We start from the raw sequence: 16820 nt of genomic DNA, 5'->3' as shown, positions 1-16820 counted from the left end.
GGTAACAACATGGATTTGCGTTTCTTTTGGAAAATGAGAAGATCTCTCCAGACCGGGTCCCGCGGGACCGGCTGGCTGGCACCACGAGGTCACGGTCCATTTTAGAAGGACCTCGAACATTCCAGCTGTCACCCGAATCGCTGCTCTCCTTACTTGCCTGGCCCCGGGGCTACAGCCCCGGAAGTATGTGCTTCAAGGCTTTTGTTTTCCTGCCTATGTGTGTATGTGCAGGTACATCCACTCACGTGTATACACACTCCTTGTTAGTACATTTTTTTTTTTTACAAAAATGGGCTCATTCGGCAGAAACCGTATGAGGCCGTCCACAGATTTTCCCTTAACATATCATAAATATATTTCTATGCTAATAAATACATACATTCTGGTTTTTCTCCAAAAAAATAATATTAAAAAAATTTTGAAGTTTATTTATTTATCTGAGAGAGAGAGAGAGAGAGAGAGAGAGAGAGAGAGAGAAAGCAGGGGAGGGGCAGAGAGAGATGGAGAGAGAGAGGATTCCAAGCAGACCGCACTGCCAGTGTGGAATCCAATGCAGGGCTCGAACTCACAAACTGTGAGAGCCTAAGTCAGACGCGTAACTGACTGAGCCACTCAGCTGCTCCTTAATATTAAATGTTTTAATGATTTTACATTTACAGCAGACAGAGCAACAGAGTTCCCATATATTCTTCATCTAGCTTCCCCTAACGTTAACATCTCGTTTGTATAACCACAGTCCGTTTGCCAAAATGGAAACATTAACATTAGTAAAATATCGTTAACTACGCTACAGACTTTGTTAGGATTTTGCCAGTTCTTCCACAAATGTCCTTTTCCTGTTCCAGGACCCCCTCTGGGTCCCACGTGGCATTCAGTCGAAGTCATTTCCTTCAGCCCCTCTAGTCCATGACACTGAGTCTTGCCTTGTTTTTTGTGACCTGGACAGTTTTGAAGAACATTCCTCAGGGATTTTGTAGAATGCCCCTCAATGTGGGCTTGTCTGGTGTTTTTCTTTCTTTTTTTTTTTTTTTTTAAAGTTTATTTATTTTTGACAGAGAGAGAGAGACAGAGAGCAGGGGAGGGGCAGAGAGAGGGAGACACAGAATCCAAAGCAGGCTCCAGGCTCTGAGCTGTCAGCACAGATCCTGATGCGGGGCTTGAACTCACGGACTGCGAGATCATGAGCTGAGCCGAAGTCAGACGTTCAACCGACTGAGCCACCCAGGCGCCCCATTGTCTGATGTTTTTCTTTTCTTTTTTTTTTTTTTCAAACATTTATTTATTTTTGAGACAGAGAGAGACAGAGCATGAACGGGGGAGGGTCAGAGAGAGAGGGAGACACAGAATCCGAAACAGGCTCCAGGCTCTGAGCCGTCAGCACAGAGCCTGATGCGGGGCTCGAACTCACAGACCGCGAGATCATGACCTGAGCTGAAGTCGGCCGCTTAACCGACTGAGCCACCCAGGTGCCCCGTCTGATGTTTTTCTAACGATGAGACCAGGGTTGCAGTTTTTGTGAGAAAAGAGCACAAGGGTGAGGTGCCCCTTATATCAGATCAGGGAATACCCGATATCCACATGATTTATCACCGCTGGTGTTAAGGTAAGGGAGCTTGATTTCTCCAGCGTAAAGTAGTGTTCTCCCTTCTGCACTCCGCCGCGTAGACGTCTCCACATTCAAGGGGAGGGGGGCTAAGTTGCACCCATTGAAGGAGGGGGAGCTGCATGTGCTCTTACAACCTGATTTCAAATGACAGGACATTTCATTTTATGGGTCTGCCGTCACTTACTTAGCCAGTACCATCATGTCGTGTGTTCCTGCTGCTTTCAGTTTTTCCTTTTACAAACAAAGCTGCAAAGGACAAGCTGCGGCTCAACCTCAGATCCAGCAAATATTTTTCAAGCAACTTCTCTGTAACAGGCGCCACACACCCTGGCGAACGGTATCTGTGCCCCTCTTTCGTTTCCTTGGAATAAATTCATGGGTTGGCACTCCCAGGTCAAAAGATAAGCACAGTTTTAAGGCTTTTGATAAGTATCACTAAACAAACCTCCAGGAAAGTTGTACTAGTCTACTGTCTGGATTGACATTTTTTTCTTTTGCAAGCTTTATTTTTTCATATTACAAAAATAAGTCATGTTTTTATGAGATAACTGGAAATTACTTACTGGACATTTGATGATATTAAAGAATTATTTTTTTAGGTGTGATAAAGGTATTGTGGCTACTTTTTAAAAATAGTTATCTTTTAGAGGCACACTTTGAAGTATTTATGGAAGGAATGATATTAGTTGGGGATTTGCTTCAGTAAAACATAGGAGGGGAGAAGTGGATGGGGTTTTACCAGAAATGGGACTTGTCTTGAATTGATTGTTGAAGCTGGGTGATTGGCAGGCTGACCTTCAAAGTACAATTCTCTCTACCTGAGTAAAAAGCCGAAAGTTTGTTTAAAAAGTTTTTACAGGGGCACCGGGGTCGTTCAGTCAGTGAAGCGTCCTACTCCTGCTCAAGTCATGATCTCACGGTTCATGGGTTCAAGCCCCGCGTCGGCCCTGTGCTGACGACAGCTCAGAGCCTGGAGCCTGCTTCACATTCTGTGTCTCCCTCTCTCTCTCTCTGCCCCTCCCCTGCCTGCACTGCCTCTCTCTCTCTCTCTCTCTCTCTCTCTCTCCCAAAAATAAACATTAAAAAATGTTTAAGAAAAGTTTTTACATACTATAGAAATCAAGAGCTTAGGTGAGAGTCCCCATTCTTTTATCTCCCATGATTAATTACAACAGTTTGGTGTATGTGCTTCTAGACCTTTCCTATGCAAATACTGACTGTATATTGCAGATATATATATACTTAAAACAGGAATGAGCTACCACTGTATATACCATTCACCCACTAGGGTTCAAGCTTCATATTTTGCAGACGGTTGGCAGCTTCAAAACTCTCTCGTTCTTTAATAGCTTGGTGGCACTCCCCTGGATCAAAGAACCATAATTTATTTATCTGATCCTTTCATGGCAGATACCTGGCACATCTCCAGTTCTCTGCTCTTAAGAACAATGATGCAGTGAACAACATCCTTGTATGTAACGTATCTTTGTGTATCTGTGTGAGTAATTCTACAACCTACCTTTCCAGAAGTGGAATCATTAGGTCAAAGGATATGTATATTTAAAATCTTAACAGAATGGCTACATGGCCCTTGTGGTCGACTTTGTATGTTCAGTGTGTGACAGTCTCTTCCGGTACATATCTGAGGATTATTGTCATTTGGTGCCTGCGGTAGAAGAGCAACACAGAGTCCCAGCCGGAAGGGGTCTCCAAGATCTGCGGACCTTGCTTCCATAGAGGCCACTTGAGCCTCCTCATCTGTAAACTGAGAATAATACTAATCCCAGGTGGCCATCAGGGAAGGGCTAGGAGGCTTTTCTCAAAGCTGCACTGTACCTGCATTTTAATTAAAGTATATGTTCATTTGGGGTGGCTTTGGGGAGACTGGGGGCAGTCTCCCCAAAGGGGACAGGGTACAGAGACCCCTATTAGGCACCACTTGTCACTGCCAGAGCTAACTTCAAAGGGTGATAGTTGGGCTTCGTGAGGTTATATGTGATGGATACCCAGCACCCCCAGCACGGAGCCCAGCACACTGTCAGTGTTCCACGATCACGAATTCCCTGACAGGGGCTAGACGAAGGCCGGGACCAGGGAGACTATTTTGAGAGACTGGCCAGTACGGGGAGGCTCAAGTGACAGGAAAAGAGGGGAGCCAAGAAAGATGGCCAAACCTGGCCGAATACTAGTCATTATAAATAAAGTTTTATTGGAACACAGCCATATTCATTCATTTATGTATTATCTATGAATGCCTCCATGTGACAATGGCAGGGTAGAGTAGTTGCGACCGAGACCGTATCGCCTGCAAAGCCTAAAACATTTACTCCCTGGCTCTTTACAGAGAAAAATTTGCCAACATAGGCTTGTGGGCATAACAATAAACGCTGATAGTTTTGAAGCGCTTGCTATGTTTCAGGTACCGTTGTGAACATGTCACGTATATGAATTTATTTAGTCCTCATAGTAACCCTATGACGTAGACGCTATTTGTGGGAGGTAGTCTCAGAGCTGGCCCCCGCGAACCACATCTCCTGGGATTCACGCCCTTGTGTGGTCCACTCCCACAAGTCTGGGGCAGCCTTGTGCTAATAGAATGCAGACGCAGTGTGCCAATGCCAACGACCGGTAGCTTCTGCGCCTCCCTCTTGGAACACTTTGGGGAACCCTGAGGTGCCACTGAAGAGACAAGGGGAAAGGCCATGGGGGAGAGAGGAGGCTCGGAGACTGGAAGAAGAGGGAGTAGTCCAGATGGCCTGCTTTGGGGTTACGGTCAAGCCCTCAGAGGACCCAGGCCTGGTCACCATCTGACTGTACTTGCATGACACTTCCCAGGCAAGACCAGCAGAACAGTGAGAGGCAATAAAACAGTGGTTAAGCCGCCCGTTCTGTAAGGATGGGGTGGTTTTATGTAGCAACACCCACCTGAGACATGACGTCTACTGGGACTATCCCAGGTCTGTCTGACCTCAAAGCCTTTTCCTCTTCACGCTCCCTTAACCAGCAGTCCTCGCCCCCGCATGGACACTGGGATCCCTGCAGAGCTTTTCCAGAATACCTGGGAATGAAGGCTCAGAGTAGGTATTTTTTAAATCCTGCAGGATTTGGGAAACATGGCCCCATCCACTGTTTCCAAAACTTGCCTAAAGACAAGAAATGCCTGGCACCTTTATTTAAAAAACAGATTCCTGACCTCCAACAGATACACTGATTCAGACTTTCCATGGGAAGGCCCTGGTAAGCTGCAGAGTTAACATGTTATCCCAGGTAAACCTTATTATCAACTTTAGAAGAAAAAGGGAGAGAGAAGAGAGAGCTCCCAGGTTGGAAGGGCTGTTCGGCAGTTTCCTGTTGAGTTAAACGTGACACTTATACCAAAAGCACAGCTGTCCCCCTCTTGGGTGTTCCCAACAGAAATAAAGGCATGCATGAGGATGTCCCTAAAAGCTTTATTCATAATGTCCCAAACTGAAAACATCCCTGGTGGCCACCCACAGGAGCACGGCTAGGTGAACTATAGTTTAGCCGCACCGTGGACTATGCGGTTGGCAGTGAAAAAGTATGAGGTACTGACACACGCCACAACACGGATGAATCTCGCAGACCTACTGTTGAGTGTGAAAAGCCAGACACACAGAGTACAGATTCTACTTGTACACAGTTCAAGGACAGACCAGACTAACCTACAGTGATAGAGATCAAATAGTGGTTACTTCTATGTTTGTGCCTGTGTGGGGGGGAGGTTCTAGAGCTTGATTGGAGGGTGGATGTGTGTGTGTGTGTGTGTGTGTGTGTGTGTGTGAGTGTGAGTGTGTGTGTGTGTGTGTGTGTGTGAGAGAGAGAGAGAGAGAGAGAGAGAGTTCTGCTCCCTCCTAAGATGCCATGCACATAGCAGGACTTCCTTGCACTTGGGGCCCACTTGAGAGGTCTTTGCTTGCCTGTTCCTTTGTTTATTGCTTATTTGAAATATACATTATACATTGAGATGTATACAATAAAGTGAGCAAATATTAAGTGTACAGCCCAATGAACATTTTACATTGAGTATTTGGCCTTGCGCAAAGTGCTCTTCTAGACTCCTGGAAATGGAAGCCAAGGCTATATAAGACACAGAGCCTGTTTGTGTGAGTTTTATAGTCTGCTGTGGGACATACGACAATACAAGCCAGAAGAGTAAGTTTTCATTCATTCACTCGGCATGTGCTTTGTGAGCACCTACTATGTGCCAGGCACTGAAGCCAGCACAGGAAATGCTGCAGTGACCAAGATCCGGCCCTGCAGTCATAGTCTAGTCAAGTTTTGGACAGCAGCACAATGAAAGGTTAAATATGCTTATTCCAACTCTTAAATATTTCCCAAGTTCATTCTGATCTCCTCTCACTGACCCCATCTTAGTTCAGGCTCCTACCATCTCTACTTTCTGGGCTATTTTGTTTAAATACATTTTTTTAAATGTTTACTTATTTACTTTTGAGAGAGAGAGCACACATGCACAAGCAGGAAAGGGACAGAAAGAGAGAGGGAGACACGGAATCTGAAGCAGGCTTCAGGCTCTGAGCTGTCAGTACAGAGCCTGACGCGGGGCTCGAACTCGCAAATTGTGAGATCATGACCTGAGTCCAAGTCAGACAACCGAGTGAGCCACCCAGGCTGGGTGGTGGCTCTGGGCTGTTATAGCAGTTTCCTCGTAATCTGTGTTTCTAGTCTTCTGCCTCTGATTTATTCTCCAGGCCAACAGCCCTTATTCAAGTGCTCAATCTAAAAAATTCAGTTAACGGTTCGCTGTGTGGGCTTGAATCCTCACTTAGAGGGTCTGTAGTGTGATCACAGGCAAATTCCTTAAATGCCCTGGGCCTCATGTGTGTTTTCTGTAAAATGGAGATAAATAATAACGATAACCAAAACAACAACACCACCCCCTATCTCCCTGAGGAGGTTGAGCTTTAATGTATCATTACAGGTATTCATACATCAGGTGCCAACCCTTCGCTCTCACTGCTTGTCCCTCCTGCTTCTCTGCACTGCCCAGTAATGTCGAGGTGCATCTATATACGGATACACCCTTTGCTTTCAAGTCCCTGAGCTCACGGTGCTCCTTCTGTCTGGAATGCCTTCACTCTACCTTCTCCTGGCTGAGTATTCCTGGGCTCAGGACTCAGCCCAGGCACTGCCTCCTCCAAGTAGCCCTCCCTGAAGCTGCATCCAGAGCTGAGTGCTCTTGTCTGGACCCCTACAACACCCTAGATTGAATTTGTCTGTCTCCTGTTTCTATTTGAGCTCCTTCTAGGCAGGCCTGAATCAAAGGTTTTTTTATACCCCCAGCTGTGGACCCTTCCTGTTTAAGGCAGGTGCTGGATGTGTCCACTGACTTGAGCAGAGCAGGCCAAGCATTTTCTTAAGGCAAGTGGCCTTTGAGTTTGCCTTGAGGCATGGATAGGACTTTTAAGAATTATTTTAAAATAAAGTGTCCATGCGCACATTACCAAATCCGAGGGGAACAAAAAGGCTTACAGTGAAAATTAAAAGTAGGTCACCTCTCAACCACCCAGCACCCCTCCCCAGAGGCCATCATTGGTATCAGTTTCTGAGTATTCTCTGCAGGCAAGAATGGTCTGTCTCCTCTCCTACGCGTGCACTTTTTTATTTTGCAAAAATTTAAACCAGCAGAAGAGTTATAAGGATAGCAATAAACACTCTTTGCCTAGATTCACCAATTAACATTTGGCCACATTATGCAAAATATTGCACAAGCATTATATCATGTAATGCTCACAACAACCATATAATCATGCCAATTTTGTGGATGAGGTAACTGAGGCAGCAGGCAGGTGAAGACACTTGCCCAAGGCCACAGAGCTAGAGAGGGGTGGAGCTGGGCTTCCCCCTGAGGCTGCCACAGGACTTTGATCCACCTCCCTTCAGTTTGCTTTGGAGGAAAGCATTTTCTCACACTAAGTTGAAATCCACCTCCCTGGGATATTCACCAGATGATCAGTGGAAAAGTACACAGCTCTGGAAGCATTTGCTACTTCTCCTAAAACCTTCTCATTCCCTAAGCAACAGCTGCTGTCGCTGCTGTTAACACATGCTTCAATGTCACCTCCTCTGTGAGGGCTGAGTTAGCTCACCCCACTGTTTAAAGACTCTCGTGGTCAACTTCTGGCTGCCAGCAGGATGACATTTACACTCCCGAGCTTGGGATCCAAGGCCCAAGGCCTTGGGTGATCTGGCCTTGTGAATCCCTTTCGCCTCTTCTGTCCTGCTCCTTCTTCCTCTAACCTCCACCTCCAGCCGCTCTCAACCTCTCACCATCTGCTTAAATTTCCCCTCCTCCTTGAAGCCACCCCTAATTCCCCAAAGAGCGCACATCCGCTTCTTTGGGTCCTTGGATCTTCTGCCTGTGCCTCCTTTAGTCTTCTCCCAGGAGGTCTTTTGGCCATGAGGCTGGACAGTGTAGGATTGGAGTAACAATTTGGCCCCCTGGCAGAGCGACCCTGCACAAATTACTTCAGGCGTCTGAGCCTTAATTTCCTCAAACACATAATGGGGGAAAGAATGCCTAGCTCAGTACCTGGCATAGAGTCAGCCTTCACTAATCTCCCATAATAGAACTGACAGCTCTTCAAGGCTGACTGACATCTTCTCTTAGTCATCCCTTGAAACTCTACCTCCTATTTCTTAACTTCTCTGAGCCTCAGCTTCCTCATACGTAAAATGGGGATGATGATGGAGAGGCTGTGAAACTTTAATGAGCTAGCGCCTATCAAGCACTCGAGACAGTAGCCCCTATGGATAATGCTAACTACGGCGCAGAGGGCGGGGAGGGGGCTGGCACACAGTAGGTGTCAAATTAATCCGCTCAGAGCTGGGCTCGGGTGTCCAGAAAGGGCGCGGAAAGACGAGGTTGGAAGTGAGAGGTTTGCAGAACCAGCCGGGAGGTCGGCTCCGCCCCTTCCCCCGCGAGCCCCAGCCCGTGCAGCTGTCAGGACCCAGCCAGCTCCGGCGCCAGTCCACCAAACCTGAACGTCCCATCCCGGCGCCCCCACCTTCCTTCGCCTACACAAGTTACCTTGCGCCCGGCTACCCTTTGTCCCCGCCTCCGATTTCCATTGGCCGAGGGTTTTCTTTGTTAGCTGGAGCGCTCCCCTCCCATTGGCCGGAGGCGCTGCCGATCGCGTGGAGGGCGTGGCCCCTCCCTGCGCGCTGCCCCTATCGCTCCCTCCTCCCCCGCCCGCCCGCCCGCGCGCCCACCCGCCTGCCCCGCCCCGGGAGTGCGCGAGGCGCTCCGCTACCATTTGCTGCGGCCGCTGGGCGCCGAGGGCAGCTGTGGCGGCGGGGACCGACCCCGGGGACCGGCAACTACCCGGCGCCTGGGAGGCGGGCCGGAGCGCGGGGAGGCAGCGGGCCCGGGAGGCCGCGTCCATGGGCCCGCGGAGGCCGGGCGGCGGCTGTGCGGGCGGGCGGCGGGGACTGCGAGCTCTTTAAGGGCCCGGGCGCGGGGCTCGGCGCCGAGGTGCCCCGGCGCGCCGTGCAGCGCAGCGCCGTCGTGCGAGGAGAGGCCCCGCTCGCGTCCCGGGGCCCGCGAGGCCGCCCTGACCGCCGGGGGCGCGCGCTCCGGCCGCGGCCGGGCCTGCGTCCGCGGCCCGGCTGTGAGGCGGCTGGCCGGCGGGGGCATGCCTCGGCGCCCGCGCTGAGCCCGGCTTGAGCCCGCCGTGCATGGTGCCGCCGCCAGCCCGCCGCCGTCCGCCGTCCGCCGCGGAGCGCGCGCCGGGCCGGGCCGGGCCGCCGGGCCTGTGCCGCCGCCGCGCCGACCATGTCGGCGGCCAAGGAGAACCCGTGTAGGAAATTCCAGGCCAACATCTTCAACAAGAGCAAGTGTCAGAACTGCTTTAAGCCCCGCGAGTCGCATCTGCTCAACGACGAGGACTTGACGCAGGTGAGCGGGTGGGGGTCCCGGGGTCGACCGCGAGGCGGAGACCCGGGCCCCGCGCTGGGCGGCCCCCAGACCCCCGGCGGCCCCCTTGGGCTGGAAGTTTCCGGGGGCGCAGTCGCCCCGCTAGGTGCTGCAGGCAGTCGGCCGAGGCGGGCGAGAGTGGCTCGCAGGGGGCGCTGGCCGCCTCCCCCCAGTTCTGACGCCGGTGAGACCACCATCCTTCTCTGGAAAGGAGAGCGGACGTTGCCCAGTTCCCGAGGCAGGCGGGGGTGGGGGTGCGTCTGAAGGATCCTGGGGAAAATAAAAACGGAGCAGAGAGAATGTACATGAGTCCTGGGGAGGGTGGTGAAGATGGAGATGGGGGGCGGGGGGAGAGGGAGGGAGCGGGAAGTGTATTGATAGAGCCGGGACAAAGGGAAAATCCTCAAGTATGCCGAAAAATAACATCCTTTCCCGTTCCCATAGCCCTGCCGTGTGATTCATGCTTTTTGGGTGACTCAAAAATGCCTGGTTTTTCTTAGGAGGAACAAAGCGCTTGGGGATTGCTTGCTGCTTCGCAGTACCCCCCATAGAGTCTGTTTTAGGATCCGACTTTGACTTCTCCACCCAGAGAGGCCAGGGGAGCAGGACGGTCGGGGTGGACTGTGGGCTTCCCTCCTGTCAGACCCAGCTTGTCCGTTTTCTGAATCATTGTCGCTGTCAGTGATGGGAGAGAGGTGAATGGTCCTCAAGTCTGAGGAGGAGGGTCTTGGCGCTTGAACTTGAACTAGAGGGCTTTTTGTTGATGGGAGAGCTGGGGGCTGCTCTCCCCACCCTTTTCTCCCAGCTCTTGGTCGCTTGGCTAGGGATGAGGAGACCTGCGTGCCTTCGGCAAAGTCCGTTCACTTCTCACGGCCTTGTCTGCCATATGAGGGCTGTGGACTAGTTCAGCGGCTTCCAAACCTGCATCAGAGTCACATTCTAAAAATACAGAGTCCTGGAGCCCCATTCCTGGAATGATCTAGGAGATGAAGGAATTTGTGTCGTAACAGCTCCCTAAGAAGTTGGGCTGCAGTCCCCACTGGCCTTTGGGTACCCCTGCCCTGGTTGCTCCTCTCTGAGCTCCCAGTGTACCAGAGAATCCTCTGGATCCCCGGGATTCTTTGGAGTACTTGGAGGTCTTTGGGCCAAGCAGATTCCTTGGATTTCCTGATCAAGCCCTGTCTGCATCCCCTTGGGCTGTATCTGTGGCCCCTTTTTGCCTCTCCCCCAGTCCCAGTCCTCTTCGGAGCTTTCTCTCATCCCCCAATGAGGCCAGGGGACCTCCCTTCACATTCCGGTCCGGTGTGACCTAGTTGTAGGCACTCCTTTTGCAGAAGAACCCCTTAGATGGAAAACATTGCTTTGAAGTGTACGGCCTGGCTGTTTTTAATGCTACTTAAGTACTCACAGGGTTTGACTTGTTTACATGGCAGACCAGAGTGGGGTGGCAGGGCCGGGGTTATGGCCTGAGACATGGTGTCTTTCTCTGAGAGCAGAATCCCAACAGCCAGAAAAGACGCCTTTCATCCAAAACCAAAAGCTTAACCAAACACTCATGGCTGCAAAGTCGTAGATTTTTAGGATAGAAGGGCCAGGTCAGTTTGGGAAGAGTAGAACTCAGCTTCCTGGTAAGATGTTCAGGGGTGGGCTTTTAAGGGTGACTCCCGTCTTCTCAACTGGATGCCTTTTTTGGGGGGAAGCAGTTGATGTGGTGAGGATGGACTTGGGCCAGGAGTCAGGAGACCTTTCTTCTGTCTTCGCTGTCACTTTCAGCTGTGTGACCTTGAATAAGTTCTTTTGTCTCTGTATAGTTTCATTTCCTTCTCTAAAATTTGGGAGTAGGGATCCCTGGCTTACCTCTCTCACCCTATGAAAAGCAAAGAATGGTATCTTATCAAACTCTTAACAATTAAACAAACAAAAATCACCTACGGAATAGTACACCTGGATTTAGGAATTTTATGGGTTTGGCAAGGGTTGTTCTGAGAGAGTTTTCTGGTTATTCCAGGCAACTGCCAAAATTGGTAGATTGGATGTTTACACCTCATAAGGACTATTTTCTGGTTCTGAAGCTTAGATAAACTAGAATAGGATCTGCGTATCTGAACTGAGTCTGTTAAAGTCTTTTTTTTTTTTTTTTTTTAATTCTGTTGATTATTAATTGGATCAAGAGAGAGTGTTGCATATTTGGAGTACTTTACTCTTCAACTGTATTCACGGTTCAGTTGTGGATTTTAAAACAGGCCTGAGTCCTCCAGGGCACAATTGGGATGGTAGTTTCTGAAATAATGAGTGGGGTTATTTGTGCAGGGAGAGATTAGGCCAGCCTTCCACCTCCTGGGATCTTTCAGGAAGAAACTGCTCTTGAAAAGAGAAGGAGGGAGACGCAGGGCTGTTGCCAGCAGCGTTAGCTGCTTCTCTCTGCATCCGGCCTCCCCCAGCCTTACTCTCATCCTCTTGGCTCCATTAGAAAACCTCAGCCAATTGGTTCCCATCAGTCTCCCCCAAGGCCCTGCTTCCTGCTGCCCCTCCCTGCCCTCGCTTATTTTAGACCTTCAAGGCTGGAAGATAGATCAGTGATCATTGTGGCCACCCCCCTTTTTAAGGCATTTAGCCTTCAGTCCTGTGTGTTTCTCTATATGCATATGGACTTGAATACACAGTTAAAACCTTTATTTAACCTAAATGATATATGTATTTGTTCAGGAACATTTTTTTTTTTTTTTTTTTTTTTGCTGCTTAATGATGTGTCTTACAGCTCTTTTCATGGTGTGACGTATAAATACACCAAAATTATTTTGCATATTACGCCATCAGGGATGTGCCATAGTTTAACCATTCCCTTATTGATGGACAGCAAGGTTACTTCTGGGTTCGTTACAGCCTGTGAATGCTTCAGCAAACAGTTTTCTAAATGCTTTTGGGTGTGTGTGCGTGCACGAATGCAAGTATTCCTCTGGGGGCAGATAGCTAAAAATAGAATGGCTGGGTTGACATCAAGCACATTGAATTTTTTTAACAGATATTACTAAATTGCCTTCCAAAAAAGGCTGTGTCATACCATTGCCAGGATTGGAAGTTATCAAAACGATTTAGTTCTTTAATAATTTCCCTAATTACCTGTGAGGTTAAGCCTCTTTTTATAATATTTATTACATGTGTTTTGTTTCTTATGTTGACTGCCCATTCATATGTTTTTCTGTTGGGTCAATTTCCCCGCCTTCTCCTCCTCCCCCCAAACTGGTTTGTAGGAGCTTTCTGTATATATCCTAGGTCAGGGGTCCATGGACTCCCTCTCTAGAAGGCCAGATAGTTAATATTTTAGCAGTGTGGGCCATATGATCTTTGTAGCGACTACACAACTTTGTCATTGTAGTGCAAAAGCCGCAGTGCAAGGCCACTTTAGACAATACGTAAACTAACTGGGGGTATCGTAAACTAACTGGGGGTATCGCTGTTTCTAATAAAACTGAATTTACAAAGTTACAAATACAGGCAGCTGGAAGGATTTGGCCTATAAACTATAGTTTGCTGTCCCCTTCTCTAGATATTAATCTGAACCTGTCATATATTGCAGGTATTTTCTCCCTGCATTTCTCTTTTTCTCTTTTTCTCTTTTTTAAGTGATAGTTTTAAATATGAATGCAGTTAAATTTCCGTGTTTCCTTTTTAGCTTGTAGTTTTAATCTCATGCTTATGAAGGTCTTGTTTTCAAGATGATAAAGTCTCAGATACTTGTACTTCCCCTGTAGTTATTTTTATGCATAACTTTCTAATCCATCAGACTTGTGTTTTAGGAAAATAATTTTGGCCTAAAGCAGAAGCTCTAAAAGACTGTCTTGAATCATCCAGGTAAATTACAGTAAAGGTCTTCTCCAGGTCCGTGTTGGTCAGGATGGAAGGAGCCATCAGACACTAGGGACAGGATATTATTGGAGGTTGATTGGAGGTGGGGATTGAGAAGACCTGGGTGGATAACAGTACCTTTTACAAAGATTGAGAATAACAGACTGGGAGTAGATTTGTGGGGTGGGGAGGAAACAAAATTAATATGTAAATTTGACCTCATGGGGATGGAGGTCCGGTTTGGTTCTTAGGTGCAGTCACCCATTCAGGCAAGTAGGTGATTCGATGAGTGGTGTGGGCTGGGTAGGAATTCTGGAGTCCGGGGAGTGAGTGCAGTCAGTCACTCAGGAAGCCACTTAGAGTAAAACAAGGGAAGCAGGTGGGGAAAGGAGGTGAATTACAGGGGTTGGTGGTTAGTGGGACCAGAAGGTCTGGAGCCCAGGGTTCTTGGCTTCTACATCCCCTTCCCAGCCTTAGTGTGGGTTTCTGGGGTTGGTGGTGGCTCTTGACCTGACGTGATGTCTCATTCTCCTACCGACTTGTACGATTTTAAGCGTGCCTTTTGTGGAAGGAGTCCTGCATCTGAACTTAAGGTCTAGTTGCCTCTACTGCTGTTTTGTTGTGGGACCTTGGCTGGGTTGTTTTCTCTCCTCGGGCCTCGATTTTCCCGTCCGGAGAATGAGGAGGTTGGTCTTGGTCTCCGCCAGGCCCCTTCCAGCCCTCCTGCGTCTCCTCTCAGCCCTCTCGGTCTCATGGTGCCCCTCACTGTGCTGCCCTCCACTGCCAGGGGTGCTGGGGGCTTGGGGTGGGAGTCCCAGACACAGGTGGGCGTGCCAGGACTTGGTCTCCGTAAATCATGATTTCCCTTTATTCCTGTGACATTCTTAGAAGTTCTAGGGCCCAGGGGCGCCTGGGTGGCTCAGTCGGTTAAGCGTCCGGCTTCGGCTCAGGTCATGATCTCGCGGTCTGTGGGTTCGAGCCCCGCGTCGGGCTCTGGGCTGACGGCTCGGAGCCTGGAGCCTGCTTCCGATTCTGTGTCTCCCTCTCTCTCTGCCCCTCCCCCGTTCATGCTCTCTCTCTCTGTCTCAAAAATAAATAAATGTTAAAAAAAAAAAAAAGAACTAGGGCCTGGAACTTCTTTATTTCAGTTAACATTTGTCTCATAAGCAACGGGGAGCTTTCACGGTCATCCTTTTCAGAAGATTTATCATTTACGTGCAGTGCACATCGGTAGAGTGTTTGGCAGGGGGTATGTAAAAATCCCAGACCTTACAAAGGGCCCACAAACACAGGAAAAGATGGTCAGTGTCATTAGTTGTTATGGAAATGCAAATCAAAACCACAGTGAGGTATTACTGCACCCCCACTAGGATGGCTGTATGAAAACAGGGATGGTAGTAAGTGTTGGTGTGGATGTGGAGAAATTAGAACCTCATGCATTGCTCGTGGGAATGGAGAATGGTGCGACCATTGTGGAAAATAGTTCGGCATTCCCTCAAAAGACTTACCGCATGACCCAGTGATTCCACTCCTAAGTATATCCAAAGTAATCGGGAACAGGTATTCAAACAAATACGTTCATGCGTATGTCTGCGATAGCGCTACTCGTAACAGCCAAAGGTAGCAGCAACCTGGATTTCCGTCAGTGGGTGAATGGGTAAACAGATTTTGGTAGATCCAGATCATGGGCTATTCAGTTATAAAAATGGGACGAAGTACTGGCTGTGCTGCGATCTGACTGTCGAAAATGTGTTCCATGGAAGAACCAGGCACAAAGATACCGCACGGTTCCGTTTACGTGAAATGTCCAGAATAGGTAAATACGTGGAAAGGGAAGGCACATTAGTGGTTGCCGGAGTCCTGGGGGAAGGGGGAGAGAGGAGTGCCTGCAGATGGGATTGGGGTTCTCTTTGTGGGAGGTGATGAAATGTTTTAGAACTAGATAGAGATGCTGTTTGCCTAACATTGTGAATGCACTGAATGTCACTGACTCGTTCACTTTGAAATGGTTAATTTTATGTTGTGTGGCTTTTACCTTCATTTTTAAAACTGAGTGTGCAAGGATAACACACGCACATGCGTATCCCAAACCTGCCCTCTGCTCCTTGTGTCACTGCAATGCATATCTGATTGTGTTTAGGGTCTAGACCTGGGGATTAAACAACTCTTTCTTAAAGGGCCAGACGGTAAAAGCTTTAGGGTTTGTAGGCCAATAGGCAAAATGGAGGAGTTTATGAAGGTACTTCTATAATCAATTAGAATCGTGAAAGCCGTTCGTGGTTTGGGGGCCTTAAAACCAGCTAGTGGCTAGATTTGGCCTGTGGGGTAGACCAGCCCTGTCCAATAGAACTATAATGTGAGCCACATTTGTGGGTTAAAATTGTCTACGTGCCACATTAAAAAAGGGAAAAAGAAATAGGTGAAATTCATTTTAATTCTATCTTATTTAGCCTAACAAATCCAAAGTATTATCCTTTCAACATACGAAGAAGTTATTCTTTTACCTCTACGGCACCTTTTGGTTCAGGCTAGCCACTTTCTGGGAGCTCTGGCCACACGGGGCTGGTGCTGGCAACGTTGGACAGTGTTGGATGGGGCAGCCGGGCCCACAGCTAGGCCCTTGAGACCCTCGGGGGAGGCACAGAGTGTAAAGGCCGTGCCCGGCGGGGGGTGGGGGGTTCCTCCCCCTTCGGGGTGTTGTGCCAACAGCCTGCGTTGAGGATTCCTGGAACAGTTCTCTCCTCCTGTTACTCCTGTTTGTGTCCTCCGCTTGGTGTCTCTTGCCAACTTTTGAGGGTTCTTTCTTCGAACGTCACATCTTGCTGACTCCTTTTAGTGTGTTTGAGAGCTCTGGGGCTCCGGCCCTCACTCTCCCTCCAGAAGCAGAAGGGAGGAGGGTGCCAGTGAGAGCCTGGGGGGTAAACTGGCGTGCCCCCTCCCGGCCCCCTCCCACTGGACGCCGTGACTGCATTCTGACACAGCCCTTTGTATTTGTGAGTGTTTTGCAGCTATATTCTGGTTGCTTTTTTCCCCTGTGTTCTAGCCTGCTACTTGACCTTTCTGAGTTCTTTTTCCTTCGCCACACAGAAGGACTACAATCGAAGACCTGTGTTCTATTCTTGGCACAGATGTGCAGGGTGACCCAGGAAGGTCACTTACATTCTCTGAGCCTTGGTTTCCCACCTATAAAGCTGGTGCCCCATTCTGTGTACAGGGAGTGGTCTACTAATGGAATGGATGGAGGGTGCTGGCCGGGCCTGTGGAGGTTGCTGAACCCCCTTTGTGGTAATTAATATTCCAGGAAGCATGCTGACGGCCTGTCGTGTGGGGAATAGTCTTTGTTTGGGCTGTTTCCTGATTACTAGAACCCTGATGCTGTTTAGCTGAAATAAAGAAATTTGACTTGGAATGTTT

The 16820-nt window shown here is 49.0% G+C and overlaps 1 protein-coding gene across 7 annotated transcripts in view; it reads left to right on the top strand.

Moving 5' to 3' along the window:
- The first annotated feature begins 9320 nt into the window (after positions 1-9320).
- The window catches only part of MPRIP (myosin phosphatase Rho interacting protein), a 155324-nt gene continuing 147824 nt past the window's right edge, over positions 9321-16820 (top strand). For all 7 annotated transcript variants that reach the window (XM_058703131.1, XM_058703133.1, XM_058703134.1 and 4 more), the window contains exon 1: positions 9321-9542. In XM_058703131.1, coding sequence (XP_058559114.1) covers positions 9420-9542 — 123 coding nt within the window. In that variant the 5' untranslated portion in view covers positions 9321-9419. The remainder of the gene's footprint in view (positions 9543-16820) is intronic.

Source organism: Neofelis nebulosa, chromosome 16 (genome assembly GCF_028018385.1).
Source record: "Neofelis nebulosa isolate mNeoNeb1 chromosome 16, mNeoNeb1.pri, whole genome shotgun sequence".
NCBI classification, from domain to species: Eukaryota; Metazoa; Chordata; class Mammalia; order Carnivora; family Felidae; genus Neofelis; species Neofelis nebulosa.
The sequence above is the reverse complement of the archived record's forward strand: the minus strand, read 5'-3'. Positions and strand labels throughout refer to the sequence as shown.